The sequence below is a fragment of the Puma concolor genome, chromosome C1 (genome assembly GCF_028749965.1).
Source record: "Puma concolor isolate L17-30 chromosome C1, mPumCon1.1.hap2, whole genome shotgun sequence".
Classification (NCBI taxonomy): Eukaryota; Metazoa; Chordata; class Mammalia; order Carnivora; family Felidae; genus Puma; species Puma concolor.
In genome coordinates this window covers 167,216,310-167,234,098 of record NC_141674.1, presented here as the reverse complement: position 1 = coordinate 167,234,098, position 17,789 = coordinate 167,216,310, and the positions used below count along the sequence as shown (strand labels likewise).

Here is a 17,789-nt window from a genome sequence, read left to right as displayed (position 1 = left end):
TGGGGCACACCCACTGTAGGGGTGGGGTGTTGCATAAGGGCACAAGAGCTGATGACAGGCACTAAGAAGGCAGAGGAAGGAGTGCAGAAAGGGGCACTATTTATAAAATTGGGGGGGGGGCAGATCTCTCACTTTCAGTATAGTTTATTTGCAGAACCATTTATTTCACTTTACCCAAAGTCAAATTCATTAGGTTTATTACCTGATGTTCAAGTAATTGCAGGTGACAATTTCCCCAAGTGTTTGATCCCTATGTAACATAGGTCACTTTTTTCTAGCTCCAAATAACAGTTTAGTTTCCATTCCACCAACTCTGTGGTGCTGAAGATAGGTCTACAGAGCAGCACCCTACTTCTAGTCTCATTTTCTGTATTAGTCAACTTTGCTATCGTAACAAAACCTTATGGTCTTGCAACAACAAAACATGTATTTCTCATTCACAGGAAGTGTAGCCTGTGGTCAGCTGTGGCTTTGTTCTAAGTGTCTTCACATTCTGGGACCCAGGTTAAAGGGGAAGTACCTATATGGGACATTCCCATTCTTGTGACAGAGGGAAAGATCTAAAGCCCTGGAAGAAGCTTCTTCATAAAGCTTCTGCTCAGCTGTGGCATATATTACGTGTGTTCACATTCTAATGACCAAAACATGTAAGTGGCCAAGCCCAAAGCCAGTGAGGTGAGGAGGTATACTCTCCCTGCAGGAGGAATGTCAAGTCACATAACAGTAGTATGTCATACTGTTAGAAGGAAGAGGTAGTGAATAATGGCAAACAAGATACCACCTACCATAAGTATGTGTAAGCATTTCCTTTTCTCATATTTTCACTTCAAACAGTCGCTCTCTTGGCCCAGCCTCTTTGCTCTTTTATTTACCTGTTGCCTGGGCCAATCACACCCTTGGTGCTAGCTTTGCTCTATTTTTTAAAAATTATCTTTGTTGAGGTATAATTGATACTATGTCAGTTTCAGGAGTAAAATGCAATGATTCAACTATATGTATATATTGCAGATGGTCACTATAGCAAGCCTAGTTAACATCCATCACCACACATGGTTACACTTTTTTTTTTTTTGTGATGAGAATATTTAAGTTTACTCTCTTGACAACTTTCAAGTGTACAGTGCAGTATTATTAACTATAGTCACCATGCTATACATTTCATCCCCATGACTTATTTTAAAACTGGAAGTTTGTATCTTTTGACCCAGTTCATACATTCCCCCTGCCTCTGGCAACCACCAGCCTGTTCCCTGTATCTATGAGCTTGGTTTTTTTGGTTTTGTTTTTTAAGATTCTACATGTAAGTGAGATCGTACTGTCATTGTCTGATTTATTTCAGTTAGCATAATGCCCGCAAGGTCCATCTATGTTGTTGCAAATGGCATGATTTCATTCTTTTCTATGGCTATATAATATTCCATTGTATGTATATACCACATTTTCTTTATCCATTCATTCATCACTGGACACTTCAGTTGTTTATGTATCTTGGCTATTGTGAATAATGCTGCAATGAAATGGGGGTGCAACTTTTCAAGTTCTTGTTTTTGTTTTCTTTGGCTAAGTACCCAGAAGTGGTGTTGCTGGATGATATGATAGTTCTGTTTTTAATTTTTAAGGAACTTCCATACTCTTTTCCATAGTGGCTATACTAAGAGTACATGAGAGTTCCCTTTTCTTCACATCCTCGCCAGCATTTGTTATTTCTTGTCTTTTTGATAATAGCCATTCTAACAGGTGTCAGGTGATATCTAATTATGGTTTTGAATTGCATTTCCTTGATGATTAATGATGTTGAACACCTTTTTATGTACCTGTTGGCCATCTGTATGTCTTTTTTGGAAAAATATCTTCTACCCATTTTTAAAAATTGGATTGTTTGTGGGTTTTCTTGTTTTTGTTTTTGTTTTTTTGCTATTGAGTTATACAAATCCTTTAGAAATTTTGATTATTAGCTCTTTATTGGTTATATGATTTGCGAAAATTTTCTCCCACTCAGTAAGTTGCTTTTTCATTTTCTTAATGATTTCTTTTGCTGTGCAGAAGCTCTTTAGTTTGATATAGTCCTACTTATTTATTTATTTATTATTTTTTTAAATTTATTTATTTTGAGAGAGAGACAGAGAGAGAATCCCAAGCATGCTCTGCACTGTCAACACAGAGCCAGATGCAGGGCTCGAACTCACAAACCATGAAATCATGACCTGAGCCAAAACCAGGAGTCAGATGCTTAACCAATTGAGCCACCCAGGTGCCCCTCACTTGTTTATTTCTGCTTTTCTTGCTTTGCTTTTCATGTCATATTAAAATATGTCTTAGAGATGATAGGAGCCTACCATCTATATTTTCTTCTCGGAGTTTGATGGTTTCAGGTCTCACATTTAAGTCTTTAATCCATTTTTAGTTAATTTTTGTGTATGGTGTAAAATAGTTGTCAGGTTTTACTCTTTTATATGTGGCTGTTCAATTTTCCCAACACTGTTTATTAAAGAGACTGTCCTTCCCTTGGCTCATTTGTCATAAATTAATTGACCATATATGCATGGGTTTATTTCTCATCTCTCTATTTTGTTCTGTTGATCTATATGTCTGTTTTTATGCCAGTGTCATACTGTTTTAATTACTACAGCTTTGGAATACAGTTTGAAATCAGGGAGCATGATTCCTCCAGCTTTGTTCTTCTTTCTCAAGATTGCTTTGGCTGTTCAGGGTCTTTTGTGATTCCACACAAATTTTAGGATGAAAATGCCATAGGAATTTTGATAGTGCATTGAATTTGTAGATTACTTTGTATAGTATGGATCTTTTAAAAATACTGATTCTTTCAATCCTTGAGCATGGACTATCTTTCCGTTTATTTATATCTTCTTTAATTTTTGTCATTAACGTCTTGTGGCTTTCAACATATAGGTCTTTCACCTTTTTGGTTAAATTAATTCCTAGGTATTTTATTCTTTTTGATGCAATTGTAAATGCAATTGTTTTCTTCATTTCTCTTTCTGATAATTCATTATTAGAGTATTTAACTACAGAAGATGTTTGTGCACCAACTTTGTATCCTGCAACTTTATTATATTTATTAGTTGTAACAGTTTTTTGATGAAATATTTAGGGTTTTATATATAATATCATTGTATGTGCAAATAGTGGCAGTTTTACTTCTTTCTTTCTAATTTGGATATATTTTATTTCTTTTTCTTGCCTCATTGCTTTGGTTAGGACTTCCAGAATACTGTGGCAAGAGTGAGTGGGCGTCCTTGTCTTATTCCTGATCTTAGAGGAAAAGTTTTCAGCTTTTCACCATTGAATATTATGTTAGCTGTGGACTTGTCATATATGTATGGCCTTTGTTATGTTGAGGTACATTCCCTCTGTCCCTACTTTGTTGAAAGTTTTTGTCATAAATGGATGTTGAATTTTGTTAAGCGCTTTTTTCTGCATCTGTTTAGATGATTGTATGATTTTTATCCTTCATTTTATTAATGTGGTATATCACATCGACTACTTTGTGGATGTTGAACCATTCTTGCATCCCTGAAATAAGTCCTACCTGATCATGGTTTATGATCTTCTCAATGTATTGCTGAATTTGATTTGCACCCTCCTTTTATTTTAGTTCTTTGCATGAAAACCAAATCACTCATTGTGAAATTTTCCTTCAATTTTTTCCCTCCTTTTGTTCTGATATTAGATCTACACTTTCAATATTAATACTAATTGTGAATTATTATTGAATGCAAACAATATCATGTGGCATTTAAGAACATTTGTGATTTCTTGTATAGATTTTTTTGTTTTTTATACTCAAGAAATAGCATCTTGTATTGTCATCTGTATTTTAGTATAAATATTCTGTCTCCCTAGCTAGACTGTAAATATTCTTTGACGAAAGGGATGTCCTTCCGTTATTTTATAACTTCAGTGTCTAACTCAGCTATTGGCTGTTTAAGATACTTGTAGGTAAGTTACTTTATAAAGATTCAAGATGGTTTTAAAATATTGAATCTGCTCATATTCTTCTAAGTTTGAGTTTCTCAATGTAGAGAAAATAGTTTGAAACAGTTAAAAGCCAATCAGTTTATTTTATCAACAAATCATTCTTCAGCAAGATACTTTGATTATTGCTAGTTTTTCTTCTCAGATAAAGTATCTATTGATTTTAAGAAGAATAATATCTAAAACACTTATGGCATGATATTGTAGCATATTTTTTACTTTTTTTGAGTAAATTTGACATCTAACATTGTGTAAATTCAAGGGGTACGTCATGTTACTTTGATATATTTATATATTATAATATGGTTGTAGTTGTAATGATATTTATCATATTACATACTTACAGTACAATATTATTGTCTATTCAGTAAACTGCATTACATCTGTGGCTATTTTAGTACTTCTTATAAGTTTGTACCCTTTAACACCATCAATCTTATCCCTCCCCTGTTACCACTGGTAACCACTGTTTTACATACACACTCTCTCTCTTTGTTTCTTTCTTTCTTTTTTTTTTTTGATATATGTCTGACTTTTTTAGATTCTACATATAAGCGATATCATGCAGTACTTGTCTAATTTATCATATGAAGCTTATTTTTCTACCTTCATTGGTCATTACTGTTCACCTAGGTATCTTTGAAATTTAAAAAATTTACCTTATAGGTACTTATTATTCTTTAATACAATGAATGCAACTGGGCTTATAGCTCTGAGTGGTTTCAATTTCTAAATTGAAAAAAAGATGAAGAGATAAAGAATAAGGAAATGTGCTTTAATGTAAAAAAAAATTTTTTTTTCAAAAATTTTTTTTAACGTTTATTTATTTTTGAGACAGAGAGAGACAGATCATGAACGGGGGAGGGGCAGAGAGAGAGGGAGACACAGGATCTGAAACAGGCTCCAGGCTCTGAGCCATCAGCACAGAGCCTGACACGGGGCTTGAACTCACGAACCGCGAGATCATGACCTGAGCCGAAGTCGGACACTTAACCAACTGAGCCATCCAGGCGCCCCTGTAAAAAAATTTTTTTAATGGAGAATGAAATACATCATGTTGGGTTGAGTAAACACCAAGTATTAAATGATTTATAGTAGATATTTGACCAAAATGTGTGGAAGCAGGAGGACAGATCACACTGGAAGACAGAACACAGCTTCATTCTATGAAAGCAGATAAAACTTCATAGAGGGTGTGACACTTCAAATAGGTTTTATTGGAGAAAAGAAGTTTGAGAGGCAGGAAAGGGGAGAAGGGCATTTCAGGAGAAAGCCCAGAAGAGAGAAGGGATCTGCATGCTTGGAGAGTATACAGCAGGGAATAGCAGAAGATGAGAAGGAAAAGAAGAGAGATGGACAATAGAGGTACAGTGATGAAGGAACTTACATTAGTTTCTCAGGGCTGTTGTAACAAATTACCACAAACTTGGTGGCTTAAAGCAACAGAAATTTATTCTCTGGCAGTTCCAGAGGCCAGAACTCCAAATTCAAGATGTTGGGAAAGTTGATTTTTTTTTTTTTTTCTGGATGCTCTGAGGGAGAATCTATTCCATGCTTCTTTCCTAGCTTGTAGTTGCCAGCAATCCTTGATATTCCTCACTCCAACCTCTACTTCTGTCTTCACATTGCCTTCTCTGTGTGTCTCAGTCTTCTCTTCTATATCTTATAAGGAAAAGTGTCATTGGATTCCTGATTATAGGATAATCTTGAGATCCTTGGTTATATCTACAAAAATCCTCTTTCCCAATAAGATCACATTCACAGATTCTGGGAGGATACATGTTTTGGAGGGTTATCACTCAACCCACTACATGTCTTTGACAAGGACTTAATCCTATAAATAAAAGTTTATAGGCAAGGCTGTGCCATTATTACACTTATTATGTGGAAGATGACACTGGTAGAAAATGGACAAATGATGAAGACTTGAATTAAGTCAAGTGAGTTTAGAGAAGAGAGGCTAGATTCAAAAAGAAATTTCTGAGGTAAGTATACCTCAGATTGAGTGTGTAAGATGGGGAAGAATGAGAGTGATCTTGGGAATGATAAATTTGGGTTGTCTGTGAGACATATAAGAGCAAGTGCTTTGTAGCAGTTGGAAATGTAGGTTGGGGATTTAGGAGGGAGCTTGGGTGGTTAACTGTTAAATCAGTGGTGTCCAATAAACCACACCTGTGAGTATTCACATTCTTGTCACTCCTCTGACTCTGTACTTGGCTATATGATTGGCTTTGGCCAATGGAACATTACCAAGTATGATGCAAGTTTGATAAGCCTTTGTACAGAAGGGCAATGTGGCAGCAGCACTTTTTATATGAAGGAGAAAGTAACTTTCACCATTTTGCTAATGTAATTTACCCCGTGTGGCATATAGGCATCCACACAGTTACTTTATAAATTTATTATTCTCTTGTGAGTTACTGTGGGTTATAAAATTATACTGGACTAACGTGAAATCACTACTAGGATAAGGAATAACAACTTAAACATAGATAAATGTTGAAATTCTACACAAATAGAATGGGGGAAGAAGGTGCTTACAAAATTTAAAACCAGGTAAGGCACCTGCAGTGGTTAATTTTATGTGTCAACTTGAGTAGGGATCAGAGTACTAAGATTAAACATTGTTTTGGGTATCTCATCTCTAGATGAGATTAGCATCTGAACTGAAGGACTCAGTAGATTGCTCTCTCCAGTGTGATTGGGCACCATCCATTCATTCTATTGAAGGCCTGAATAGAACAAGAGGTGAAAAAAAGGGAACTCAACTCTTTTCCTGCCTTACTGCTTGAGATGGAACATCTCATCCCCTCCTGCCCTTGGACTGGGATTTACCTTATTTAGTCCCCTTGTTCTCAGGTCTTTAGACTTGGACTGAATTACATCACTTGGCTTTCCTGGATTTCTTTCTTTCTTTTTTTTTTTTTTTTTTACATTTTTTAAAATGTTTATTTATTTTTGAGAGAGACAGAGACAGAATGCGAGTGGGTCAGGGGCAGAGAGAGAGGGAGACACAGAATCAGAAGCAGGCTCCAGGCTCTGAGCTGTCAGCACAGAGCTTGACACAGGGCTCGAACTCACGAGCCATGAGATCATGACCTGAGCGGAAGTCGGATGCTCAACTGACTGAGCCACCCAGGCGCCCTGGCTTTCCTGGATTTCTAGTTTGCAGACAGCAGATCATGGGATTCAGCCTCCATAATCATGTGAGCCAGTCCATCATAATAAATCTCCCTCTCTCTCTCTCTGGATGGATAGATGGATGGATACGGATATATTACTTTTTGGTTTTATTGGTTCTGTTTCTCTAGAAAATCCCAAATACAGCTCCTTGGGTTTTGGATTTGACATAGAACATGACCAACTTCTGATGTTAAATTCCTATAAAGATAAATATAAATATCTCTGTGGAACTTACAGTTTAGAGACTTTTAATCTTTGGAATTGGAATAACCCTTCTTTTGTTTGATCCTGTGGACCTCTATCTCCTAAAATAATAATATGCCAATTTTAACTTTTTTGAAGTGAGTGTTTTATTTTGGAAATTGCTTCAACCTATCTGATGATGCCTATTGATCACACAGTGAAAGTCTGTTTTAGGAGATGGAATGATTAGGAGACACACTTAAGAAACAGAAGTTCATTGGGTCAAGAGATTGGTTTCAAGTTCTGGGATGTTGGTAAGGGTGGGATGGAACCAGGAGCACATCAGAGGTTGTGCTTAGCAGATGACTGGAGGAGTTATGTGTCTGCTCTAGATCTCAGTTTCCACATGTGGAAAATGAAAGTGGAGTATTAGATGATCTCTACAGTTCCACCTAATGCTAAAATATAACAGTTCCCTTTGGAATAACAGAAGTTATCTTGTATGGAAGCCAATGAGTGATCAATAAATGCTAATTGACAATGGCAGTGATAAAGTAATGAATAGTTGGATCAAAAAAGAAGCCCTTGTTCTTGAAAACTACAAATAGGAAGGCCCTTTTATATTTTCCATTCTCCAATGAGAGGCTACTTGGTCAATATATACAGCTTGGTAGAAAGAGAAGGGGTGGCTAGAGAGGGAGTCAACAGAGCATCTTTCTTGAACTGATTGACTTATCATCACAATATCATACCTTTTCAGGGTTAGTGCCCTTCAGGGTTCTGTTGACTGCAAATGTTGTTGTAGAATCTATTATAGACAGTTTTGATGGAATTAGCAGACTTACACAGAAAACAGGGCAGAATTACAGAAGATTCTTTGGAGCTATAGCATCCAGAATTTGATAAGGGGACTTCTTCAAGGTTCCATACTGGGCCAAATATTCTCTACTTGTCTCCCCATAGCTTATACAGATCCTTCTTTGTCCCTGCTATTCTCTGCCTAGAAAGGATGACCTATATGGATTCTATCAACAAGCTCTAGCACCCTCTAGCTCGTAGTTGGGTCTGGTCATGCTAGGAGGGAGGGAAAACGAGTTCAAGGTATTTGAGGTCAACTTGAGCTGTTGATGTCCTTTGACAAGCTGTCACTACTCCTCTGAAGGCAGTTGCTACTATATAAGCCCCCTGTCCTTTGGGTCCTGGTGAACTTCCTCTTCCTTCTCCCATTAGGTCTGGGGATGGTGACTTCTCTTTTGCTGCAAGTCCCAAGTTTATTCACTGTCCCAGTGGTTTGTCTATATTCTACCTTGGTAATCATTCTCCTTGTAAATTAACCCTCTTGAAATTACTTTGTGCTCTGTTTTTCTCTTGGGACCATGACTAATACACATACTATTCTACGAACTGAGAATGAAAAGGAAATGGCAACTGGGGCCACATCAACACACATCTTATCGTGCAGCCCTCCATTGCAGCCTTCTGGACTACCTTACGAGTATTTTTGGTCACCTTCTCGCTTCTTTCCTCAACCATTGACTCCTTCATTGATCCCATAAATCAAGCAGGGAATAAGGCTGCAGCCAATTCAAAACCAAGCTTGATATGCTCAATTAATTTTCCCACTCTTCCCAGTATTCTTTCTCTACTGCCACTCCTCTTGGTACTGTAGACCATGGAATCCTCAAAGGCAGAGGTTTTGTCTTAGTCTTCTTTTGTCCCCAGAGCCTGGAATATGATAAATGCTAAGTAACTGCTTTTATAATGAAAACATAGAAGATAGAATTAAGGAGATGACTGCTTATTAAACCTTCTATTTCCAGACAGACCAGGACTGGTCTACTTCTCTTCCTTCTTTGAGGATGCTCAGTGCTTTTCTTACTTCCATGTACAACATTGCTGCTGTATTATAGCCAGTCATGTGTTGGTAAATGGTTTTTGTTGTTGTTGTTTTGTAAGTTTTATTGAGATATAATTCACATATCACATAATTCACCTATTTAAAGTTTACAATTCAGTGGACTTAAGTATAGTCACAGAATTTTGTAATCAGCACCACAATCAGTTTTAGAACATTATTTTCATTATCTCAAAAAGAAACTCTCCCGGTTAGTGGTCATCTGTTTCTTCTCTGTCTTCTCTCCCCTCACCTTCTGGCAACCACTAATCTACTTTCTATCTCTTTGGATTTGTTTATTGTGGACATTTCTTTTTTTTTTTTTTTTCAACGTTTATTTATTTTTGGGACAGAGAGAGACAGAGCATGAGCGGGGGAGGGGCAGAGAGAGAGGGAGACACAGAATCGGAAACAGGCTCCAGGCTCTGAGCCATCAGCCCAGAGCCTGACGCGGGGCTCGAACTCACGGACCGCGAGATCGTGACCTGGCTGAAGTCGGACGCTTAACGGACTGCGCCACCCAGGCGCCCCTATTGTGGACATTTCCTATAAATGAAATCACACAATATGTGGTCCTTTGTGAGTAGCTGCTTTCACTTTGCTTAACATTTTTAAGGTTCATCTAAGTTGTAGCATATCAGAACATGTATACTTCCTTATTATGGCCAAATAATACTCCATTTTATGGATATAACACATTTTATTTATCCATTCATCAGTTAATGGACAAAATTTGTTTTCACTGAATGTTGGTAAATGTTTAACAGCTAGGAATCTGGAAAAAAAAATCCTGATGTGTAGCACTTGTTGATTTCCATCATGTAAATAAGCCCTTCATGGCTGATTGCAAGCTACATAATGTCACTGAACATAGAGTTGGAAAGAGCTGCTAAAATAAAATAGGCTCTTGTGAGCCCCTGCAAGCCAGTTCCAGCATACTACCTTGACCATCTTTACTGATATTTCACTCAAGTTACCAGAGATGGGATCACATGCAGTGAGGTTTCCATACACTATTACTTTAGGATAATAACAATGATTATATAAAAGTAATACAACAGCCAACATTTATTGAGCACTTCCTATGTATCAGGTACAGTGCTAATCATTTTTTAAAATTTAATTCCTGACCATCACTATTTCCTTAGTAGCCTGCATCTCCAAACTACCAATATTCTGTGCTTGATTCACTGTCTTCTTAATTACTCCAAATGCATCGCATCTCACAATTCTTGCACTTGCCTCCTCTACCTGGTACATTCTTTTCCCTAGATATCAACATAGCTCCTTGCCTCATTTCCACCAGATCTCCACTCAGGTGTCCCCTCCTCAGAAAGGTCTTTCCACTACCTCATCCCTTATCTAATCCTTTGCCAAGTTTTGTTTTTCTTCACAGTGCTTGGTGCCAATGTTCTCTTATTCTCTATATTTATTTTCCTATTTGTTTATTGGCTGTCTCCCCACCATAATGTCAGCTCCATGAAGACAGGGTCTTTGTTTTGTTTACTGTTGCATTTTAAATGCCAAGGCCATGTTCTTAATCATGCTGACTAAGCTGGGAAGTGTGGAATTTGTGCACAAGGGCCTCTCTTCCCCCTGTCTGCTCCTCCTGGTGCTATCAGAGGAATGTTTAGAGAACATTCTGCCCTAGTCCCTGCATCTCTGTTACTAGTCCAAATCCTGCCATAGATGAGACTCAGCTGGCACAGGTAGAAGACAATCCAGTGATGTGGCTAAGAGTGTGCCTTACTCTGGAGCCAAACTAAATGGATTTGCATCCCAGTTTTGGCACCCACTATCTGTGCACCTTGGGTTTAATACCCAACTTCTCAGAGTTTTTCCATCTTTAAAATGGGAGAAGATTCCCCATCTCATAAGTCTGTTTTGAGGATTAAATTAATCTCTTAATTTAAAGTGATTGGGGCACCTGGGTGGCTCAGTCAGATAAGTGTCTGACTTCGGCTTAGGTCATGATCTCACAGTTGTGAGTTTGAGCCCTACATCAGGCTCTGCACTGACACTGTGGAACCTGCTTGGGATTCTCTCTCTCCCTTTCTCTCTGCCCCTCCCTTGCTTGTACTCTCCCTCTCAAAAATAAACATTAAAAAAATAATAAAATAAACTGATCAGTGCTGGGACATCTGGATGGCTCAGTAGGTACAGCATGCTGATCTCAGGGTCATAAGTTCAAGCCCCATGTTGGGTGTGGAGCCTACTTAAGAAAAAAATAATAAAGTGATCAATACATAGTAAGTGCTTGATACACTTTGTCTTCTTAGCTCTGAGGACATCTTCTGGCAGTAATCTTTACTTATCGTGTAAGTCACCCGTATAAGCCTGCCATGTGGAAAACTGTAAAAAGTCACTACTTAGCTCTTTATTCTATTACCCTAATTGCTAGCATTCTGTAAGAGCACATCTAGATTGTCCTGCTGTCAGAGGGAACTGGATAGTTCCTAGTCTGCTTTTGCTTCTCACAAAAGAGGAGACCTCTGAGCATCAAGAAAGTGTAATCAGCCTGCCATTCTTTCCTGGGAAATCACCTATATTTAACCACTAGGTTTAGAAAAGCCCCAAGGGAAACTTGATGTTATTCTCAGTCTAGCTAGCAGAGACAAGCCATATCTGGAACATCCCTGGGTCTGTAGAAAGAAAAGCCTCTCACAGAAGAGAAATCCTTGCCCACAAGACCTAGGATGTTGGGAGTAAAGGAAGCATTGGTGGCTTTGCCAGACTGAGTGGAGAAAGAAGGAAGAGATGGTAGGTCATTCGTGAAAAGAAGAGAAACCACCCAGTATGCAGGACTGGCTTGGAAAGAAGCCCCCTGAGGCCCTGAAGCCCACCTTGCTATGTGCCCCCTGCTAGGCAGGGTCCGCCTAATCCAAGGGGCTGTATTTTTACACCCTCCCTGCATGTACCACCTTTCTCCACTTCCTCAGTCAGGTCCATGAATTTGGTTAAAGTCGTAAGTCAGATGGGAAACTTCACTTGCTAATTTCGGGGAAATCCAGTTCCATTAATATTTACTGAACGCCCACAAGGAGCTGGGCAGTATTAGTGGGCAGTCCCAGGAATCCTAGGAACCAACAGTGCACAGTCGCATCACAGGAAAATAATCTTCCCTGTCTCTGAGCATCCTCATTTCCTTGGAGTCAGCTTCTGGGTCTGATCCCTGCAAAACACCAACACTTTCCCTGTACTTGGGCTCCCACTGGGCTCCCCTGGGGCCTCCTGGAAACGCCGGGAGGATTAAGGGGTGGGGAATTGGGAGGGCTAGGGAGGTAAGGAAGGGAGGAGGGGGAAGGAACAAGGTGCATTTCCCCCTTTAATCGTGTTCCAATCAGGAGTCGGCCCTTTTCCCGGACTCCGATTCCGGCGGTCCAGAGAATATTCCAGGAACCGCCTGGCATCCTGGGCGGTGGAGTTTGGCTGGTCCGGGCGCCGGAGCCTCCCTCCTCCCACCTCTTCCCTCCCTCCGGGCTCCGTGCCTCACTCAGGGGCGTGTCCTGCCCTACCTCCCTTTCACAGTGGTCCACTCATCCGGTTACAGCGGCAGCGGCAGCAGCAGCAGCCTGAGCACGAACAGCGATAGCTCCGGGTTTCCAGACGGGAACTGTGGCCACGGCAACAGCTCAGTGGGGGGCACCTGTGCGAAGCAGGAGTAGCAGGGCGAGGGGGTGGGGTTCTTGCCAGCCACTCTCTGAGCCCGAAGGAAGGGGCACCTCCCAGCTGAGATTCCAGTGCTCAGCAGAATCTCTCACCGAACTGGGAATACTGGTGGGGACAGACATGTGCTGGACCAGCTAGAGGGCTGGGGTAGGTAAACATTAGGTCCAAGCGTAGAGTGGCAGTGAAGCTGTGTCTGGGACCATGACGGCCTCACACCTGGACTTTGGGGAAGTGGAAACTTTCCTGGACAGACACCCAGAGTTATTTGAAGATTACCTGATGCGGAAGGGGAAGCAGGAGATGGTGGAGAAGTGGCTGCAGAGACACAGTGAGAGTCAGGGGGCTGTAGGCCCGAGGCCCGCAGTGGCCAGCACCAACAGCTTGGCTCACAGCGGTGGCAGACGCAGCGGCAGTGTTGGTGTTGGCCCTGGACCAAATAGCTCTGCCAACAGCCAGCCCACTCTGGGCGGCGGGGACTGTGGTGGGGTTCCCCTGAGTCCCAGCTGGGCCAGTGGCAGCGGGGGCGATGGGAGCCTGCAGCGGAGAGCTTCTCAGAAAGAGCTAAGGAAGAGTTTTGCTCGCTCCAAGGCCATCCACGTGAACAGGACCTACGATGAACAGGTGACCTCCCGGGCCCAGGAGCCCCTGAGCAGTGTGCGGCGGAGGGCACTTCTCCGGAAGGCCAGCTCCCTGCCCCCCACCACAGCCCACATTCTCAGTGCCCTGCTGGAATCCAGGGTGAATCTGCCTCAGTACCCCCCTACGGCCATGGACTACAAGTGCCACCTCAAAAAGCATAATGAGCGTCAGTTCTTCCTGGAACTGGTCAAGGATATCTCCAATGACCTTGACCTTACCAGCCTGAGCTACAAGATCCTCATCTTTGTCTGCCTCATGGTGGACGCTGACCGCTGCTCTCTCTTCCTGGTGGAAGGGGCAGCTGCTGGCAAGAAGAGCTTGGTCTCCAAATTCTTTGATGTGCATGCAGGAACCCCACTGCTGCCCTGCAGCAGCACAGAGAACTCAAACGAAGTGCAGGTCCCCTGGGGCAAAGGCATTATTGGCTATGTCGGGGAGCATGGAGAAACGGTCAACATTCCTGATGCCTACCAGGTAGGACTTTGCATTGTCCCCCTTCCAGAGCCCCACTGGCTTGGAAGCTAAACCTTCTGTTACCCCTTGGCATCCAGGAACACATTAATTTAGACTCTTTACAGCACTAATCTTGCTACTTTTAAATTCCTTCTGAGTTTAGACCAGTTAGAATGTTACTACACCATCGTTGATATAATGGTCTTTTCCTAACCCACAGGGCTTGTAAACATTTCATATATCACAAGGACTACATTTTGCAGTCAGTAATATCACATGTTTCTCTGTCAAGATTCCTTGTCCTTAAGAATATCAGTGTATGGTTTTAGAACGGATTTGTGAGGTGCTAGGAAAAAGTGTCTACTCCAGAATAGTAGTGTTAGTCTGAAGAAAATGGCATGTTGGTGTCTCTGATGTCTTTTGGGACTGTAATAAATTTCATTCTCTTTCAGGGTTGGACAGGGAACAGAGTACTGAACTACTTTCACATCCCTTTACCTAGCTTAAAGTTGCATGCATTTCAAGGTAGGGAGGAAGAGGAAAAGAGGAAGAAAATCAGGGGAAGAATGGGCCTCTGGCTTATTTGTGGCTTTTTAATTGTTTCTGTTACTGAGTTTAGAGAGGCTGGACAAAATAGAGGGATTATTTATCTTTGGGTTTGAATACAGCATTATCTGCAGCCAGCTTTTGATAGGACTGAACAAGTAGGCTTTTAGTTTGTGAAATGAACAAAAATTGATAATTTTTTAGCAATTCCAAAGGCAGTCAGTAGGGTACACATGCTAGTTTCAAGTGGAAAAGGAAACACAACATGCTGTTTGCTGGTATTTCTAAGCGTTTCATTTTCATAGTGATTTGAACGTGATACTAGGTACCAGATCTGAAAGCTAGTCAGTTCTGATTCTTCAGTATCTATTCACTGAACGTGATAGACTGGATGTACTTTCTATGAGACTTTTCGGGGTTCATAAGAATTGAAAGTTCTTAGCCTTGGTTATGAAAATTTTGTGGTCATTTGATGAGCACGTCTTCCAGCATCTAATAGAGCCACCTGTTTCTCGAGAGTTTGGTTGCTGTTGATCGAATAGCAAAAGTGGTGGGAGGGGCACTGAGGGTAAAACTTTCTTTATTTTATCTGAAAGTTGACCATTTTACATAGAAAATTGACTAGCTTGTACTAAAACCGAGTTTCACATTTTTTGTGATGTCTGTCAGTATAACACTTTCATAGTAAGGGATGCCAGTCAAAATAACCATTTTCATTCACCTTTTGTTATTGATTAGGTGTGTTATTCATTATATCCTTCTTGAAGAGATAGTTTTAGGTCAAGCAACCAATGAATGAACTTTCGCAAGTGTCTGTTTCTCTATAATCTTGGAAAGCAATAGAAAGAAGTGAAAACATTTAACAATCTTTATGGTGAAGATTCTGTAAGAAGTTGAACAATCACAGTCTTTTGTTTCCCATTACTTCCACATTCTTCTTGTGAGCTTGGGCTAAAAAAAAAAGAAAAAAGAAAAAAATCCCTTCCTAGTTGGATGACACTTGTTAGAGCTTGGAATTGCAGTCTATTCTCTTCATTGCCTTTACTTTTCTTATTCTTCCCCAGTTGATATTTTCCCATTTCTGTAGCTTTTATTTCTTGCTCTCCTTCAACTCCTAACTTGTATTTAAGACTGTTCACATAACTGCCTTTTCTTCAGGAGCAGAATTCCAGCTTCCTCAGCAGTTTACTTGTCTTCCTGCTGCCTAGAATTGTGGCTAGAGGTGTTGTCAGAGTTACAGAAAATCAGATTTTCAACAGCTGATATTTCTTCTGGGCCCTATTTGTACTCTGAAGGCAGAGTGTAAAGCAAAGTTGCCTTTGATATTTGGAAACTGACAGTGGGAAAGTCCCCAGGGTGGTAGCAATAGCTGTAAAGAGGACCAGGTTGTTGGGAGGACTGGCAAAGGGAACATAAGGGAAGGTATTATATAGGCTGAGTTGGAGATCTGGGTTATGCCTGGTCTTCATTTCATCCTGGACAGAGAGTTTCTCTTTTATTTCACCATTGGCTTCTACTGTATATTTCTGTATTTTTAACCTGGTGTGTGTTTTCATTTTTTTAATGCCACTTTTCTTCAGAAAAACTACTTTTTTTTTTTTTTTTTTTTTTGCTTTATTATGATACACTACAGTCACCATTAGTGTGACCTTGGGAGAATTTCTTTTTTTTTTTTTTTTAATGTTTATTTATTTGTTTTGAGGGAGAGGGGCACACAGAGAGAGAGAGAGAGGGAGAGAGAGAGAGGGAGGGAGAATCCTAAGCAGGCTCTACAACTGTCAGCATGGAGCTGGATGCTGGGCTTGATCTCACAACTGGGAGATGATGACCTGAGCCAAAATCAAGAGTCAGACACTCAACCAACTGAGCCACCCAGGTGCCCCTTTGGGAGAACTTCTTAATCTCTGAGTCTCAGTTTTCTTACCTGCAAAATGGGAATAAGAACATGTATGTGACAAAGATAAGATAATTATTTGGAAAATAAAATGAATATTGCATTACAGCCCCTAAAACAGTACCTGCCACATTGCAATTACTCAGGAAATGGTATCAATTTATGATGATAATGATGACACAAGTCTACTAGAATTCTTTTTCTTTATCTCATTTTCAGTTGTTTTTCTCCTTATCTGGGACTGAGATGTGGACTCAGCACATTTTGACCAACCTACTCTTTCCCTGAGCCATGTTCTATTCTTAAATTAAGTATTTTAGAACTGTCTTTACATTTGAGGAATATAGAAATATCTACCCTTCTACATTTCTCTAAATGTGATTGATAACACATGATTGACCCTATCCTATCCTATCAAGAGTATTATACTTTGTGCCTTTAAGGAACTCACACTATATAGATTTTTTATGGAGTTGTATTAATGTTGCCTCCTTCCTACATTTTAGCATTTTTCCCCATCCTTTCCATTTCTGACTCTTACAGATTTTTCTATGAATGGAAACTGACAACCTTTCAAATGCATGTTCTTTTATCATGATGTTGTTGTAATTCTGATAATACATGAACATTCTGAAGTTTCTTTGTAAAAATATAACCATTCCCTCTGATATTTTATTACCTAGTATGTTTTTAAGGTGTTTCTTGCTCAGATTCAACTAGTGTTCTTTTTATTTTTCAGGAAGTAAAAATTTTTTATCATACAGAGTTTAAAAATTTAATCATTTGAAAATTAGACTGATGATCCTCTTGGGTTCACAATATGGGTGAGAGAAAGGCATTAAAGATACTAATGAAATCATGGTAATAAGCATAGAATTCTGGAGTCAAGAATAGACTAATGAAAACTAACGTTGAATAAAAGTTTTGACAGCAAAAATACCCTCCTTAGTTTATTTCATTATTTTTCATTACTTCTTCAATTAGTCCTAAAAAAAAGACTTGGGGCACTGGATGGCTCAGTTGGTTGAGTGTCTGACTCTGGATTTTGGCTCAGGTCATGATCTCATGGTTTGTGAGATTGAGCCCTGCGTTGGGCTCCATGCTAACAGTGCAGAGCCTGCTTGGGATTCTCTCTTTCCCTGTCTCCCTCTGTCCTTCCCCCACTCTGTGTGTGTGTCTCAATAAATAAATAAATAAATAAATAAATAAATAAATAAATAAATAAATAAATAAATAAACAAACATTTAGAAAAACAGACTTGAAATTAGAAGAAAAAATTGCAAGTGGAAAAAAATTCATTTTAAGTATCCAGTATGGATCATAGTGACTAC

The 17,789-nt window shown here is 39.8% G+C and overlaps 1 protein-coding gene across 3 annotated transcripts in view; it reads left to right on the top strand.

The window, feature by feature from the left end:
• Window positions 1-17,789, top strand: part of PDE11A (phosphodiesterase 11A) — a 414,495-nt gene that overhangs the window by 25,879 nt on the left and 370,827 nt on the right. For 2 of the 3 annotated variants that reach the window (XR_015255343.1, XM_025933541.2), the window contains exon 1: window positions 12,782-14,038. The exons of the other annotated variant lie outside the window; for it this stretch is intronic. Coding sequence is in view for 1 of the 2 variants with exons in the window: in XM_025933541.2 (XP_025789326.1) it covers window positions 13,127-14,038 (912 nt within the window). In the remaining variant the exon portion in view is untranslated. Of the gene's footprint in view, window positions 1-12,781; window positions 14,039-17,789 lie in introns of those variants that run through there. 3 annotated transcript variants of the gene reach the window in all.